This window comes from Sprattus sprattus (genome assembly GCF_963457725.1).
Source record: "Sprattus sprattus genome assembly, chromosome: 9".
NCBI classification, from domain to species: Eukaryota; Metazoa; Chordata; class Actinopteri; order Clupeiformes; family Clupeidae; genus Sprattus; species Sprattus sprattus.
In genome coordinates this window covers 10,283,597-10,301,932 of record NC_137928.1, presented here as the reverse complement: position 1 = coordinate 10,301,932, position 18,336 = coordinate 10,283,597, and the positions used below count along the sequence as shown (strand labels likewise).

The following is an 18,336-nucleotide window of genomic DNA, read 5'->3' as shown; positions in this document are numbered from 1 at the left end:
CAGGTCGTGCAGGAGCCAGGGCCCCACTGCACCAGTGAACTAGAGGGCACCCTCCTCGGAGATCTCCTAGCAGGGAATGACAGGCTGCTCTTCTCTTAGCCATAGGCAGGGATGATTGCTGTTCTAGTCACTTCAGAGTATTTGAAGGAACAGAGCCTACGAACAAAGAAAGCACCTCAACGCCTCGATATATTATGCATTTCAAGCTAGGGAGTTTTTTTTTTTGAGACACTGTCTGGAAGCCTAAAAAGGCGACCGCGAGTTTGTTTTTGCAGATATTTTTTTGTCTGATATAAATAAATAAGTAAGTAAATAAATACATTTAGAAAGTATGTGAATAAAATAAAGATGGCCCCTGCGCCTCAGCAGATTTGCCTGGCTAAGAAAGAGCGATGCCCACAAAGCGTCCGTTAATGAGGTGGCACCGAGATTCTCATTATAAACCCACAGAGAGGAATGGAGGCCGGAATGCCCATTAATCAAACAGGCTGAAGTTAGAAGGGAGGAGGCATTTTTTATTTTTTTTTCTTGGAGATGATGAACAAATGAGATGGGAGCACCACTACGCCACAAACCAGCTCTCAGCCTCTACTGTGTGAAGGCAAGGGAGTATTTTGGTTGAGAAGTGTTCTTTATTGCATTTGCAGTGGACTAACTCCGGTGTAGTTCAATCTGAGCAAGACTGGGTTGAAGCTTTTCAGTTAAACTCTGGCTTAGTGCACAAGATGCACAAGATGTAATCACTAAGTGGTGGGTCCTCTTTGTCCTTGCATACCTCTTTGTCCAACGACTTTCCTAAATAGCTTTGTACATATACGATAATGCTGTCTGCATTTAATACAATGAAGATGGATGAGAAGCTGCAGAAATTCCTCCATCGTTAACAAAAAAACCAAGCAGCATTCTCTTTTGAAACTCTTCGTCTTTTGTTGTTTAGTTATGTATGTTCTGCTGTTGTTTCTGTTGGGTGAGAAAGCCTTTCCTGGCTGCACAAAGGTGAATTGTGTGGCATTTCACCACTGCTTTCCCCTTTCTCTCGGTTGCCTGTTGAACGCGGATCAATAAGTTCACTCCCCGCTCTAACAGAGAGAATGCTCGGGGATTTGATCAGTCTTGTTATCACACAATGAGGAAACAACTGCCACTGGCGGAACTGAGGGATGTCAAGTGGACCTGGACTGACCGAGCAAGGGAGATGACCTGCAACCGCACTGTGCTGTTCATTCCACGGTACTTGTGCGCTGTTTATTGTGCCTCTGTGGGATTTCGTTTTTAGAGAACGGTACGCTCACAGGCTGTCTTTCATGAGATTTTAGCCTTAAGGAGAAGCTATTACACATCCCATTTTGGTCTGAACGCCGGTTAGTAGCCATTAAGTGGAATGGTGAGGGGTCACACTCCACTCGGTCTTCAGCTGTGTATACATTATGTATTTTTAACTTTTTTTTCCCAGGAAAGGCAAGTTTTAAAACTTTAGTTTGGAAGGTTAGAGGCAAATTAAAGATTCTACTGAGTCTTTGATCAGGGTGTGTACATGTATCTGTAGGGTATAGTTTAGCATTTTACTAGGCCAAGCCTGCCGCAATGCACAGGGAAAGCCTGGCTATGTGTGTGGTGCCATTTTTGTTGAGCAAAGCCTCGGGCTAGCCACATGTAGCCCCCTAATGAGCCGCATACAATTTCAGGCTCCACTTGCACTCAAACACCAAAAGTAAACTTTAGGCCCTTTTTGTCTTTCTCCATCTATCTCCTTTCTTTCTCTCTCTGCCTCTCTCCTTTTCTCCCTCGGTCGCTCACTCATTCCCCTGAATTCAAAGGCCCTAAGAGGATTGTGAGGTCGTTATTTATTCATGCCATTGTGTTTATTCGCTGAATTCCAATGTGCTGGTCTGCTAAAGCAGCAGTGGGTCCGGAACCGAGGAGAAACCAAAACCCAGCAATTATCAGCCATTAGCATTGTTTTGAGCTGCCGTTGGAGCTGGTGTTTTTTTTGCGTGGGGCTCGGCACTCCATTACAGCATCTGTCGGAGTTTCTGCGCGAAGGCAACGCGCGTTTTAAAAACTGATTAACATGTGCTATTCTTTGAAGTCTGGCTGCGTCTTGAGAATACTGGTCGAGTAGGCGTGGATGCGATTAGTAGCTTCTTTTCTCTGTTTTTAATCTCTCGCTTTCTTTTTTATTTCATTTTTTTTTTTAAAGGCCGCTCTGCTAGCAATGGTCTACCGAGAGTAGATGCACACTTGTTTGGGAGGTTTTGCCTAAAGGTGGAAAGAGACAACAGAGGGAGGGAAAAAAAAGGACGTTCCCATCACCACTCTGGGAGGGTTGTGTTAACACAGGTGAAGGGGGGAGACATCTAAACCAGCCTCCCTCTCAGGCTCCAGAACAAAGCGAGCCCTGGGGGATATCTGAACAAGGTTTCTTGAAGGGGATTTGGTTATGTCAGCCCCTCGTCTTGTCATGGAGGCTCTGTGCAAACATCGATACAAGACAGTCAAGATCAGACTCCAGTCAGCCTTTTTTTCCTTCTTCTCCTCCCTTTCGTGCACGACCCCTAGAAATGTAGAGTAAGTGTGAAGATTCTGAAGGCTTTATCAGCCAAGATTTCGCTCCTTTCTCTTTCGCTTTCTCTTTTTCCTTCTCTCATCAGACACATCTACTCGTGTGTGGGTGCAGTTGCTGTGTTAAATCAGACATGTTTGTCGAAGTGTTAGTGACAGGATTTTTAAAATAGCCTGTTTTCTGGCTGGCTTTGGTCTCAGCCCAGCCAGTGTGTGATTGGTTTATTCTTGTGACAGGCAGGCCTGCGTTAGCTGGTCACATTATGGTTTCCCCCTGAAATGGTAATCCTGAAACCCTGCCACACCGGCTCTCCCCTCATTGCTGGATCACTCCTGTCGACATCCTTTACAGAAGGCAGCTGTGTGTAAACCTATACAACAGTTGTCAGATTTACCACCCTGCACGGTGAAAATCCCTATTCAGTGCTCCTCGGATTCCAATCTCCAGGCCTCAATCTGGCGCCTCTTGCCGTTCACTGCCACGAGTGCTGGAACAGATGGCATCTTTCAGCCAAGCAAAGGATTGCCGAGCCTGGTCCTTCTTCTTGGGGGAGAAAAACGAACACTCTGAGGATAAGGGAGGGAAAGACAGCCACTGATGGCAGTCGGGGATGAAAAGAGAGAGCATTAGACTGAGGGAGGGAGGGAGGGAGAGAAGGAGGAGGGCAGGTGAGGGATGTGGAGGTACATAGTGGGGGGAGGACATGAGAGAAAGGGAAAAAAGGCAGGATAGAAGAGAAAGAAAATGTAAACCCAGTCTTGTTAGCCCTTCCTTCATTCCTACTTCAGATTTGAAAATGGCAATTACGGGGGCATCACTAATTGTTATGTTGTGTCTGGAGAGAGGCAAGTTGGTAACTAATGGGTTTGCTGACGCAAAGTGATGGCTGAAAAGTCAGGGGTCACTCTTAAATGGGACTCCTGTGGTTGTTAAATGTTATTTTATTATACACAGCTTTCATTTCCCATTTTCTCCATAATGGGGAGTCCTGTCTATAAAACACAACATTTATGGCCATTTACTGTTTGTTTTTTCTACTTTCTCATACATTACTCGGCCCACTCAAAAATGATGATATTGATTCCATCCAGCAATATGGCTTTGTCAGGGAAAATTTACGAGTTTTCCAATGAGCGTCCATTTGTGAGGCCATTTTCAGACTTCCTCCCTAGGTGTGCGGTTGCATGCTTTGCATCTTTTAGGCTTGTATGGATTCCACAAGGTTTTCTCTATCTAGGAAAGATGATGAGGGCACCCTCTGCAGAGTACTTTTCTTACCACCAGAAATGCCAGTTTTGATGTCATAGTATGCATCGTTCTTCACTTCACTGTCATAGTATGCATCATTCTTCACTCTTAGAGCCTACCAGAAAGAAATACACAGATTAGCATTGTCATAAAGTGTCAATAGATGAAGAAAGGTTGTGACTTTGAATGTTTGAGTGTTTAGTAAATTTAGATCCGGCCCAAATCGTGATCTTGCAAAGCAGGTTGAGATGAAAGGGGTATGAATAAAATCATGCTGAACCTGCACTTAAAGAGATTATTTTGAAACTCACACAGAGTCTCTCGACGCTGCAGCCTGTGGCCAGTCTTAGACGCCAGCATTTTGCATGGGAGACAGATGTCTGTCACACACAGGGACAGTTAGCTTTTGCTTTGCCGAACTGTGGCCTTTGATGGCAAATCCGGGCCAAGGGCAACAATAGATAGCGGAAGGAGCAGTCGAATGGTTCAGTCTGGGATCACGACATGTAAGACTGAAGCAACTTTCTGAAAACAGTCTGTTTAAAGTCGTAGGTCTTTGAAACTCCTCGCTTGCATGACCCTGTCTCCACTCTGTTTGACCACTGATTTTTAGCTGTGAACACCATACTGAAATCTGGGAGTGGCACTGCATCCCTATGCCTGACCATGTAAGTGAATACAGAGACTGCATTTGATGAAGATGGCCTGTATCACCATGCTAATATTCCACCCACCATTCTAAGGAAGTCACCAGCATATATTTTTTCAGAATTATGTAATGTGAATCCTAAAACTCTAAAGGCTTCTAAACTAGTTTTAATTTCACTATCTTTTCTGTTCATGTTGTTAAATTGAAGTCTGTTCAATTCCGAAGCCAGACAGTCTCGTCCCATTATGCAGCATCAGCAGTTGTTTCACTTCTATCCCCATCTTAAGCCATAAATGCCCTACTACCTTTAGAGGTTTGCCACAAAGACATTTACTCATTGACTGAATTTTTATCTTCCCTTCCTTTAAAACCACCTTTTTTTAGATGCTGCCTCGGGCAGCATCCTTGAACAAATAGATAGTGCTTGTCGTCAACGTGAAATCACGCTTTCCTCTCACCTCTGACTGGCGCTGGTGCGAAGAAGGAGAGTGAGAAAGAGGGAATGTGGGCCTATTTACCCAGGCTTAAGAAAATATTTGGCTGTTGTTTCATTTGTTGGGCCGGGAAAGAGGTAGAACAGATAGCCTTTTTTCTTATCGGCACCGTTTTGCATGCGTAACTTGATTACATTGGAGATGGGAATAGTTTAAGCTTATCTCGCCATTCTTTTTTTGCTGAGTGCTGGCTGAATCGAAATGATTCCTCAATAGGCTTTCCCCAACCACTGTCTTTTAGTGTTTCTATGATGGATCCATTTATAGTGAAATGTTTGAGTCTTCACTTATCTGGTTATTTCCCTGACTCTTTCCCTACATATGTGCACAGGGCTCAGAAACCAATTTCTGTTGAACTGTCAGAAGCCGTCTTGAAATGGTTGAGTGCGTAAGGGACAGCCCCCCCCCACACACACCCTGGGGGGTTTTGTGTATTCTGACACACTGTGAGGGCTTATCTGCTTCTGCGCTTAGGGGAGCTTCCTCCTACACTGTCCTTACCCCTGTTCATTTACTGACATCTGGGTAATGGGTTCGGAAGGGCCTCTTCAACTGACTTGCCACAAGGTAGTTGAAACTTTCAGTCTTTAATTGATACATTGACTTTTTACCACCAATATTTAATTTCTAGCCCACCTTTTTTCTTTCTTACCCTTCTTTATAGATACAAATAAAAATATGTATACATGCTTTAAAAAATCTGAGCTGTTAAACTGTTTAAATCTGAATGGCTATGAACTGTTTAAAATGGTTCAAACTATGCTCTCAGCCATGTTCAACTACCGAGGCAGTGCTTGAAAAACCCAGAACTTGAACCCTTGACCTTAACATGGCTTGTGTCATACTCTGTCACCGGACAAATGAGAGCATACTCCCAACACTGAGATTGCGGATTCAGTTCCTAGAGCTGTTCAGCCGCTATGTCTGATGAAGATGGAGAGCAGATGTTCCACCGCAGGTAAGATTGGATCAGACACCATGCTCAGGGGCCCGTTCAGCTTAACCCGGGTCAGGTTAATGTTGTGCCGTGCAGATGACTGCTTTCAGTCTGACTAATGGTTGCTTGTAGGGCGTGTTGTGAAAACCATTTAGTCTTCCACACACTTCCTTTGACCCGGCCTCATTAAGACTATTGCCCCAGTCCAAGATATATTTTCTGAGTTTGTAAGTCCCACCCCCCCTCCCCCCATATCCTGCTGTAATGCTCAAGTGTAGGAGGGGAGAGAGAGCAATCAACACACATGAGTCATCTCACACACACACACACACACACGCTCTTTCTCTCTCTCACACGAACACAGAGCAGGCAAATTGATTGGAGTGACATAATTTATTGAGTCCTTCCAGAGTCTTCCATGAGGGCGGGCATTACTAGTTGAAAGCGCCATTGATCGAGGCGTTATTCATCACGTCATGAGCCACAGCTTATTGCATTATCCTTCCGTCAGAGGGATCTTGGAGGAGGAGGGGAGGCCTCACGCTGTGTGGCACATGCACGTTGTCTTCAAATGGCACTCTCCATCATTAAGGTTGTTTCAGGGAATGCGGCGAGGCCGTCTGCACTAACAGGGCCTCCAGCTAGGAGGCCAAACCCGTGTAATAGGAGAGGTGCCTTCGTCTGGGATGGCAGCTGGCCCCCCCGTAGCCGTTTGTACCAATTGCCCTCGCAAACAGCTCACCGTGTTTGGGCCGGGTCTCTCGGGAGGTGGGGAAAGGAAGATGGTGGTGGTGGTGGGGGGTTGGTTTGACACAGTGAATAACCATAGCAACAGAAGTCATTTTTTTGAACACAACTACCTGCTCCTGCAACCCACAGGCACCCATGTGTTTGCTGGGATCATGTCATTAGTCTGCTCGTGAGTACATAAAGGACTCTGGTGGGTGTTGGTCGGTTGGCTGCTATTTGGGTGGAGGTGGGGGTGCTGTGGGTGTGTGTGGGTGTGTGTGTCTGGTTGTTGGGGGGAATCATCAGCAAGGCTGAAAGATCATGTCTCGGGAGAGACCCTGTCAGACGCTGAAAGAGGAGCGCATGGTCCGAGGACTCCTAACTAAAGCTCCCGGGTTACACACTGCAGAAAAAGAGAAGGGCAGTCAACCTTGGCGGGCCCTGGGAAGCCCATGCTATGCACCCGGGGCTGACCACAGGGTGGGCAGACCTCCTGGCGTGCCTTTTTTAAATGCTCCGAGAGGGGCAGGGACGGTGGGACGGGACTGAAAACAAATTGTGTAAGCCGGCATTAATTAATCGCGGACGAACACACAGCCCGGTAAAAACTTTGTCTGCAAGACAAATTACATTGGCCGGATGACAGTGCAACACATTTTAACCCCCCCGACTCTGACTTTGATTACTTTTAGAGGACTTCCTCCTTCTCTCAGCTCTCTGCAATGCTGAGAGAGAGAAACATTTTATTTGTGAGTGCAAAACCACTGAAAGCAATTGTGGAAAAAAATTGCAAGGCAAATTTGAAGGTGGTGTACTTTAATTTCATTTTTTTCGATCTAATTCACCTTCCGGTTGTTGAGGAGCTCGATGCCCTTCAGCTTGTATTAACCACAGTGTGCATCTCCGCGGCTCCTCATTAAAACGGAGGCAACAGTATTAGCATTAGGCTTTCTGTGGCCCCTGGTGGCCAAAAGGCCTCATTCCCTTTAGTGGGTTTTACAGTCCATAGCCTCTCTCTCCCTTGCCACTCTCAGGGCTTACCCTCAATCTACTTTCACATGCTGACTTGATATAAACACATTTCTACACAGACGAAAAGCCTGCTTGATGAAGCTAAATCCTAGCAATGGTTGGCCCTGCAGTGCACACACATTACTGTGTTTATTGTGTGTATTTTCACAGATACGCACAACTAGGCCGGTCTTACTAGGCCAACTTATCCGACGCTATCAAAGGAATAGGGATATTTCGTTTATTTGGGAAACACAATTTCGCTGTTGTTATCTTGCATATCCTAATTACTGACTTGACACCTATGAGAGCTTCTGCTTGCACTTTCTCTCTGGTCTGGCATTTCTTCCCAGAGGTTGTCATGAAAGCACCCACGCTGGCACAGGCTCTCATCCACATAAACACAGACAGCCGAGCCGGCGGCATTTTAAAACGTGTCTAGCCTCTCTGTGGCTAGGCTACTCTGCCATGCTCCACTCATCATGATTAATGGTGGGCAGTAAGAAGTGGTGTGTAAGACACGAACTACATCACCGAGCCAGATATGGGGTGGAATGAGCTAGCCGTGTTTTGCTGTGTGCTAATGTTAATTACGCTAATTGTTTCTTAATTGTCACCGAATCAGCAGGCTGTGTATAGGCACACCGCTGGGATAATGGCATCCATTTTATTTAAAAGCATTAGGATGAAAAATAAAAAAAAACGTTCCTGTCTTAGTTGATGACTTTGTTTTCTTTTTTCTTCCTGCTTGAGAGCCTGAGGTGCTGGCAGTTTTTTTTTTTGGGGGGGGGGGGGGGGGATGGTAAAACTGGTTAGAATAATGGGTCTTCATAATCTTTGAAAAGGTGTGTGTGTCCTTGCATGTTTGTGTGTGTATGTCCTTGTTTGTTTGTGTGTGTGTGTGTGTGTGTGTGTGCCTGTATGCTTGCCTGTGTGTGTGAATGTGAGTGAGCCAGGGAGGGAGTGGCTGTTGGCTAGACTAAAGGCTTTTCTCCAGCATGAAGACGTGTGGGGTGTGGGTTCTCTGTGTGAGTGTGTGTGTGTGTGTGTGTGTGTGTGTGTGTGTGTGTGTGTGTGTGTATGTGTGTTTGTATGTATGTGTGCCTGTCAGTGTGTGGTTGTGAGAGAGAGAGGGCTTCATTGGCTAGACTGATGGTTGCTCTCTCCGCAGTCGTATCACTTAAGCACTCCATCTTGAACGCGAGACGGGGCCCTGCTGCAGCAAATGTTAATCACACATTATTAGGTGCACTGCAGAGATTTAACTCCCCATGACAAGATGAAGACAGGACACAATGAGCCTTAAATGTGCAATTTGAATGGGAAACCATCAGAAAAGAGAGAAAGAGTGAGTTTGCATCCGTCGCTGCACAAACCCTATTAATTACACCACGGCATGGAAGACAAATATAGGCTGAGGTTGGCAGAACAGACTGTTTTGGCTGGTTGGGGTTTTATTTTTCATGATTATCACTTTTATTAAGCCAGAGCTTTGTGTGGGGAGTCTATCCGGGTTGTTTTCATTTAGAGGGTGCAGGCCTGTTTCTCTGTGTCTAGCGCCAGTGATTTTGAAGTTTTTTTTTGTATTGTTGCCTACCTTATCTGACTCCGACAGACACTAGGAAACGTGCCAGTGTGTAACATCTCAAGCAGGAATAGGTGATCTGTGTGGGTCCAGGAAGTGAACATGCCATGTGATCACCGGTGCTTAATTAAAGTCACTGTCTTTGGAAAATAAAGCTTCAGACTTCAGAACATTCAGACTTCAGAACATCCACTCTCTCCATATTGTTCTCTTCATCACAGCATCGTCTCTCCACTCTAGCTGTTTGTTTCTTAGGTGCTTGTTTTCATTTGTTTTGTTTTTCCTACTCCAGGTTGTTGATTCAATGCTATTTGTCTGTGCTCATTTCGTAACGTTGCTTTTTTTCCCTATGCAATCTGCTTTATCCACAAAGTTCTCTGTCTTTTTCAATTTACTGGTATTCAAAATGCAATTTCCTCCCTGAGAGGCTGGCCAAATTCACACCTTATTAAAATTTCACCCGTGCCTGCTTCAAATGCAGATAGCAAAAAGGGGATTTGAAAAAAATAAAAAAAAACAGAAATGAAGGAGTATAAAAAAAAATCTCCTCTACCATCACCAAAGAAAGACAGATTACTTTGTTGTTTGGCATCGCTCTGTTTCTAACTTCAGATCAGAGTGAAGTCGTGCATGTTTTGAGTTGCCCCATTGTGGGCTCCATGTTGCTTCTGTTTCTGCCATGTGTGAGCATTCTCTGTCTCCCCCCCCACCATGTGTTCTGTTCTGCTCTGTTCTGTGGTCCACAGGTCCGCCTCTGCATTGCTCCTCAGCCTCCTCCTCCCCTGTCGAGTCCCCATTCCCTCCCCTTTCCCATGCAGCCAATGAGAGCCATGGAAGGTTGCTAGGTAACAGTGTGGCTCAGCCAGCCCAGGACTCTGAGTCGGAAGATGAGTTTGGCCCCAATTCATTCTTAGTTAAAACTGGCTCAGGGACCCTCTATGCTCCTGCTGCCGCTGACGGTGAGTTTGGTCTTCAAACTATTGCTGATGGCTACAAGGCTCCTCTGTTGCTAGGTTGCACTTCTTTGTAGCGCTTAGGAGTTAGCCCAGGGCTAATCTGAGCTTCGCCGCTCTGTGTTTAGCAGATGAAAAATTAAGATATTTTTATTTTCATTTCAACTTCTTTTAGAAATGCCCCAGGTTTTTTTCTTATCCAGAGACATGAACTTTCAGAGCTGGGGTATGTGTGGGGGGGGGGGGGGGGGGGGGGGCGGGGGCTGACAAAATAAGAGATACAGGAGATGGATTTGTGAAGTTTTGTGTAAGAAACTGAATGTCCTTGGAGGTTTTCATACGCTTCCAACAATGACTCAGAGGTAAACTCTGAATGTATTGTATTAGACAATTGCAGCAGTACAAACCTACTTCTCAAGGCAAACATTTCTCTCTGCTGAAATATTTTCAGTTTTTATTTTCAATTACTTTGTCAGCATTTAGTAAACCTTTCACCTTAGTATGTGAATAAATACACGTGTTTGACTAGAAATGAAGATGCTACCCTGGAGCATGTCAAATGACACACAACTTGACAGTCAATTTTCTGTGGTAGCTTACAGAGGAATGTTAGATAGACCATACCCTTAATGTGAATGGAAGGCATGGAGGCCCAGATTAGCTCAAGATGTCTGTGGAAGCTTTATCCAGATATCATCTTATTCTTCTAATTGTTCATGACTTGGCCTTGTGTGGTGTTCTGCTATTGTTTGCTCAATGTTCCAGCTTTGGTTGTGCACAGCTCTCTCTCTCTCTCTCTCTTAGCTTTTACTTTCTCTCTTGCTCAACCCCTCCCTCTTTTACTTCCTCACTCCCTCTGCCTGCTGTCATGCCTAATTTTATCCTGAGTCATCAGAATTTAGAAAGAAGACTGTCCCTGCTGTTTCAGTGTTATATCCTACACACACACACACACACACACACACACACACACACACACACACACACACACACACACACACACACACACACACACACGCGCGCGCACCATTTTGCATTTCGTACCTCTGAGCTTAATTTATAATAATCTAATAGAGGCTAATTGTCAAGTCCACAGTTAAGTGGCAATATTCTCTTGGAGCTTTCATTAAATAGTCATTACTTGAACCTATCAACGGGGTCAAAGCATCCCTTTTGTCATCTGGCGCCTTTGCACTGTTATAACCAAAAGGTTAGCTGGCTGCGGGGGTAAACTGGCTTTTTAATAAATTATATTTCTCATTTTGTTAACTCATCACAGTGCACCAAAATGGCTAATGTGTTGCAACAAATACCAGAGTAGAGTTATACCAGAGTAGAGTTATGCAGGATGAGCTGACCTGCAGAGATGCCCCAGACAATGCAGTCCTGTTCTGGAAGCCCAGAGTGGATCAATCCCACCTGTCACTGTGGCTCCACTAATGAACTGTTAATCTTAATCAAAATTCTTGGCAGGGACGTGGGTGCTAATTGTGCCATTGTAGTATTGACCTTTTCTACACCGAGCAAAGAGACCTGCAGTGTTTGCTTATTTATCCTGATTTGTCTCTTTCACATAGTAGCAGTGGCTCTATTATGATGGGAATCAACTTAGAATTTTGCATAGGATTCTCTCATGTAGGAAGGAAGGAACAAACTGGTGTTTTGCTTTCCTCCATGGGATTTATTTGATGGCTGAAATACTTAAAGAGAGAATTGTCATAAGGGAGGGTTCTTATGTTCATTTTTCAGTTACAGTAAAACTGGGGTTATTTTCTTGCTACAAGAATCAGTGGGGAGGCTGCACTCTTGTTTAAATTATTAAATAGTATATCCCTGAGAACCTTTTTTATTGGATGTGGTCCTTTGGCTTTTATATTGTTGTTGGTGTTATTTTTGGAAAGGAACAGCGCACCATTTATTGCTCCCAAGCACTATGCATAATCAGAACGTGAAATATGCATGCAGATTTGATTTTCCAAACGTGATATTTGAACATTATAGCCTTTCAAACAGGGCTAGCTTCCAGCCTATTGCATGGAGTCCGCAGAGAGTGGAAAAAAAGAGCCTTTAATAATAGATTAGGCTTTGCAACTGAACCACCCAAAGGCAGGAGTTACATCAACTTAACTAGGCAGCAATTACATCAAAATTCTAAAGTGCTCCAGCAGTCTGTGGCAGTAACCATTTCAGCCAACTCTGGTCTAATCCCACAGCACCCTACCACCCCCCACCAAAACCCCCCCCCACCCTCAGTTCCTCCACTGCAAAGGCACCTGGTCACCCGGCAATGACACCTCAGCGTGACGGTTTTGGGGGGCTTAAGGCCTCCTCACCGACACAAACAAAAGCCTCCAGATTTGCATTAGTAGATGGAATGGCCCTCGGGCTAAACCCGGAGGGCTCCGCAGTATCCTGTCAGGCCAGGACAGCCATCCAGGGCCTCCCAGCCATGCGAGACGACATGAGGCCTCACCAGGCTGGCGTAGGATGGGGCATTGCGGTAACGCTGCTGCAGCGAGATAGCGGGCTGATTTTGTCTGGCCTGATTGGTCCTATTAATAAAGTATTGGACGGGGGCATGTTGCCAGCGGCTGTGTTATATTGCTGTGCAGGCGGCTCTGAGGGAAGCTGAGAGCGACACCCTCTGTGCCCTCCTCTCTCACTTCTGAACACAGACAGAAAAACTCTCCCTCTCTCTGTCTCTCTCTCTCTCTCTGTCCCCTCCATCTCACTCACACTTTCCCTCTGTCTCTCTCTCTCTGTCTGTTCCTCTCTCCCCCTCACTCTTACTCTCCTTCTGTTTCTCTCTTTCCCTCTTCCTCTCTCTCTCTCTCTCTTTTGTTCTCTCTCTCTCGTCCCCCCTGTATCTCACTCACACTTTCCCTCTGTCTCTCTCTCAGTCTGTCCCTCTCTCCCCTTCACTCATACTCTCCTTCTCTCTCTCTCTCTTTCCCTCTCCCTCTCTCTCTCTCTCTTTTGTTCTCTCTCTCTCTTCCCCCCTGTATCTCACTCACACTTTCCCTCCGTCTCTCTCTCTCTCTCAGTCTGTCCCTCTCTCCCCTTCACTCATACTCTCCTTCTCTCTCTCTCTTTCCCTCTCCCTCTCTCTCTCTCTCTTTTGTTCTCTCTCTCTCTTCCCCCCTGTATCTCACTCACACTTTCCCTCTGTCTCTCTCTCAGTCTGTCCCTCTCTCCCCTTCACTCATACTATCCTTCTGTCTCGCTCTTTCCCTCTCCCTCTCTCTCTCTCTTTCCATCTCCCTCTCCCCTCTTCTCCTCTCAGTGAACGCTCCAGCCATGACCGCAGCCTCCCAGACTTTTCACACAGCAGAAACAAACACCTCTGATTATTTTTGGGAACATTATGTAAACAGATAGGAGATTATGCAAATGCATGTCTCTCTGAAAGATTCCTTTCCTTTTTGAAATGGCAAAATACTAATTTTAACCTTTGACAGGACAAGAGTCCAATTACAGTGAAAATACGTTAAAACGCTATTGTTTATTCACTTAAACCGTCTAGTCAGGTGCAGAGGCTGACTGCTGACTGTCCACCCATAGTGTTTGATTTTAAGTGCGGCTCGTATGCTTCTCAGACTTTCTGAATTCCTCCAGTCAAAATTCAGCCTTCCAAATGACAAGATTTGGCTTTTAATGCCAGTGTTTGATTTTAATGAATGGGTTTCTTTATCTTTGTACCAGACTGTGGCTGATGAGTGGTGCAAAACAGTCATAAATATTCCCATATTCTGATCTTTCAGTTTACATTTTCTCTCCTTTTATTTACCCTACCGCTTCTATGTGGTCACCAGGGCTCAATAGCACATCTGAGTGGTTAAGTAGAGTAATTAACGCATCCATATCCTCTCTTCAAACTTTACACTCACCTCCACTTAAACAATTTTTCTTCCCCGGTGCTTACATTTTTGTATATTTGTATATGTGCTAGACAGGGTCCTTCATATTCCCTTCGTAGAATGTTACTAGCATTTTCTTACTTTAGCAGTCCCCAGAGGCACTTTATGGTTTATGCAATTACCTGTCAAGTTTCCCACCGCCGGCCGGATCCCCACCTCCCTTCTCACTGTGTCAGGAAATTAAATGAGTACATTAAGGCATTCCGACGGTGTTGTGACAGGGTTCTCCTCGGCTCCCTTAATCCGCGCCAGAACATTCTTGATGTGACAAAATGCAGCAAGAGGGTTAGGGATGGAGCGAGGGGGAAGGAGTGAGAAAGAGAGAGGGAGAGCGAGAGAGAGAAAAAAGATTGAAGGAGAGCAAGAGAGGTGGAGGGAAGGAAAGCGTGAGTGAGCACAGAAGGCAGGGCAAAGAAAATGAAGAGTGCTTCTTAACCGAGGTATGGAAAAATGGGGATTTTCCACACGCAGCTTTTTTTGTATTAACTTCTACACACGGCTATGTAGATGTGCAGCACTGAGTGGAGTTTAAACCTGAGTGAAAAGGCTACAGATCCCTGTGCACTGAACCTGTCACAGCACGGCATGGCACACTCTTCAGACTGCAGCTGAGAAATTACATTTGAGGACCATGGCCAGGATGACGGTTGGTTTCTCCATTGAACAGAAAGTTTGAAACCTAATCTGCGCAATTCAAAGGTACACTGGAAGTGCAGTATGCTTCCTCTTGAACGTTTGCAAGCTGTAAATGAGGGCTTTGTTTGTACACTGTATGCATCAATAAGGCGGAGTGCGCAGGCTCATAATTCACCAGAGGGAGCCCTGCACTCTTCCTAATTAATTGGCACTCAATATATTTGCTACCCTGAAAAAGTAGTGAAACTGATGCCCCTAGAAAGGTATTTATTGCTATTTTTAATCTTTAAAGCTTTCAGCTGTATTTTTGTTTTCTCCTACTCATCTGCGCTTCCAGGGATGCCACATACATGCTGTTTGTTTGCTTGCTCCCTCAGCCCCACCCCCCGTCCGCTCCACTTTCAAAAGAGGAACCCCCCCCCCCCCCCCCCCCCCCTTTACTCCACACCACCCGGGCCTACCCCCCTCCCTCCCCTCAGTTCCCATGCGACTGATGAGTCTGCTCGCTGAAGCCTGCGGCCTCTTTTGTGGAGCATGTGTTCCACCGTGGCCCCCAGCTTTCTCTCAGGGCCCCCCCTTCATCGCGGGGAGGATGCCAGTGTGAGAGGAGACACCCTGCTGAGCCCCAGATCTTAAACACTGCACCCCCCCTCTTTACTCTGCCCCCCCCCCAGACTCCTTAGCGTTAGCATCTTTTAATACGCATCAGCATGTGGCCTGGGCCACCAGTGGCTACTAATGTAGTATGGATCTGTTGTGAAAGGGCAAGAACAACACCCCCACCTTCGCAGCTGACCAAGCAAGAATGGAACTTCTTAGGTTAAAGAAGGCTTGGTGAGAAAAGAAGAAGAAAAAATAAAAACAGGCGACTCAGGGACTGTGCTGCCTCCGCTGTGCCTCTGTATTCAGATAAGTCAGGCTCCACTGAAACTGCCTAATCACGCTCCCTGTCAGAACGAGGCAGGAAAATGTGGCTGAAAGGAGGTCATCCCCGAATGCGATCCACGCTCGAGACATCTGAGAGATGAGAGTTTTCCTGCCTGCGGAGCAACTTAATGAGCAGCACGTGGTGCTATTTTTCATCACATTGGAAGCGTACGGATCTTTAGACTCGGGAGTTGGGGCTCAGTGTCAGTGTGCAGTCACTCTTGCCGTGCTGCGTTCGTCAGTCCAAGCTGCCTCCCTTAGCTGGCTCTGCTCCCGAAGCAAGACATCAGTGATCAGGGGTTTACTCTGTTATAAAGGGCATGGTCACTGATGCAATGTTGCCTACTCGAGCATTTTACGAAGACAGTACCTGTCAAGGCTACCATTGACATTTCTTCTGGAGGAAAAAGTTGTCCTCTGCCTCTTCAAGACAAAAATTGCAACAAACTGCCATTTTAGAGAACAACTTGATTCCCACCCCCAGTGTTCTCACTGACAAGCTAGTAGCAGGAAAGTGTGGCTGGAAAAAACGGAAATAGCTCTTGGCAGAGTGTATCCACTGGTTCATTTCAACTAATTTCTGTTACTAAGTCCCTCAGAGACAATATCTCCGACAAAGCACCGTTCAGCCTCCAATCTATTGCTTTTATTTGATTGACTGCTCTTACCCGACATGGCACAATAAGACAGACTGAAGACTCATTGATTCTAACAGGGCTCTTGTTGCCGCAGCCTTGTTGCAACGATAGCAGTAGCATCCCCACTGCTGAGCACATAGCTGTGAGCCTTTAGCCCTTGTTTGCTTGTGTGTTACCTTTCAAATTAATCCTGTGAAGACAGCTGGTAGTCCCACATGGTTTTCCCTCCTCGGGTCTTTCTAATGGATAGCAAAAACACCTCCGACTGTTCAGGAGACAGAGCAGAGGAAGTGAGAACCCCAGAGCCCCATGTGTCTTGGTGTTCATATAGACAAATGCCACTCAGAGGCTAGGTTTGTGTAGCTAGGCCTATTTTTAGCACCCCAGAAAGAAGGGGGGAACTGGTGGCGCTAGGCAACATTTTTTAATGATCTGTCTAGCTGGTGGATGGCTTTTGATTAATTCCATATCGAGCCACTCACCCCTGGGTGCTTTGATGTGCTGTCCAGGGTATGCTGTAGCTCTCCACCACATCAGGTGTGAGAGTGCACAAGGCTTTTTCTCTGCACCCGCAAACTGCAGCCACGTTTGGCATCATAGTGCGAACACATACATCTTCAGTAGTGGATTGCATCAAAACACACACTACGACACATACACACTCTTTTGCATACGTTATTGTGCATACCCTTCTGTCTCGTTGAAAATCTGCAAAAACGTTACATGACAGTAGCTTCTTTACTGATCCATGTTCTTACTGTTCAATTATTCATGGATATGAATCAATTTTGTGTTAGAGTTTGATGGATCGGTATCTCCCATTGGTTAACTAAGACGGCCAAGGGAACCTGATTTTCCTTGGAGATTGCCTTCAGACAACCTTAATGGGCGATTGACGCCTTCAAGTATTGAGCTGAAGAGGAGATGTTCTTTAATATGTTTGCCAAAGCCATTGGATATGAGGGAGGGGATTTTTGGAGGGTAGGTTGTAAACAAGGAAAATAAAATGTTTAGACTTCTGTATTGAATTATGGCTAAGGCTGTGACCCATGTCAGTATTTCTATTGATATTTCTGGGAGCAACCTGAACTTTCATTAAAACTTTTCAAAAACACCATTATTTGGGAAAACAATTGGTTCGTGTCAGATTTTACATTGCAGCCACACCCATCCTCTCCTTCTAAGGAATGCACAGAAATCTTCCAGGCCTGCTTTCAAAGTGTTGTGCACGAACCAGATCGATCGGCCATCTTCTACCTTCTCTTTTTTTTTTGATTATGGTGAATCACTCTTGCTGAATCATTGCTTCTGTTCTTGTGACGGGAGGCCAGGCTGATTGTCTCAAGGACTCTGAAGCATCTCCTCTGGCGGTGTGCTTTTCAATAAAGAAAAAGCCCTTGCCCTTGGACCCTGCATCAGCGCTTTCTCGGTTGTTGTTGCTGTTGCTGCTGCTGTTGCCACCACAGAAGAGGAGACCCTGGTGGGTGCAGACGTGTCCTGTAAACCGGACTCACAAGAGTACTTGAGATGCATGACGCTCGAACCTCGCAACCGCAAAGAATTCATTAAATAGACAAGTTTATAAAATGAACAAGAACATTGTGAAAGACTCAAACTCTCAAAGTCTTTATAACTTTACCTTTCAAATTGCATCATTGTCAGTATGTCTGTCAGTCTATCTATAATTGATAAAAGGTCAGTGGTGTCGGGGATTGTTCATTATATTTGCCAAAAGAAAGGGAAATGATAGAAAGGGTGTCTCTCCCTCCCTCCGTCACTCATGGTCATCGCGGTTGTCTGCTTCATCGGGTTCTCTGGGGCTCCGAGTAATCACGAGGACAGGGTTGTTGGTGATGGGCCTTCTGCACTGAACCATCTGTCACCAGGGCCTGACAATTGATCCAGCGCTGGCACTCGAAAGGGAATCAAAAAGCAACCTGAATTCTGTGCAGGAGCATGTTCTATGGTGACCATGACCGTTTACTCTCCAGAAGCGAAACAAACAACTCAGCAGAGCAATAACGAATGAGCAAACTCTACATTAATGTC

At 45.6% G+C, this 18,336-nt stretch overlaps 1 protein-coding gene across 2 annotated transcripts in view; it reads left to right on the top strand.

Moving 5' to 3' along the window:
- The window catches only part of tenm4 (teneurin transmembrane protein 4), a gene marked incomplete at both ends in the record, with an annotated part of 136,886 nt that overhangs the window by 12,436 nt on the left and 106,114 nt on the right, over positions 1-18,336 (top strand). Inside the window, one exon of one of the 2 annotated variants that reach the window (XM_080845310.1) lies at positions 9,963-10,175. The exons of the other annotated variant lie outside the window; for it this stretch is intronic. Coding sequence (XP_080701436.1) covers positions 9,963-10,175 — 213 coding nt within the window. The remainder of the gene's footprint in view (positions 1-9,962; positions 10,176-18,336) is intronic. 2 annotated transcript variants of the gene reach the window in all.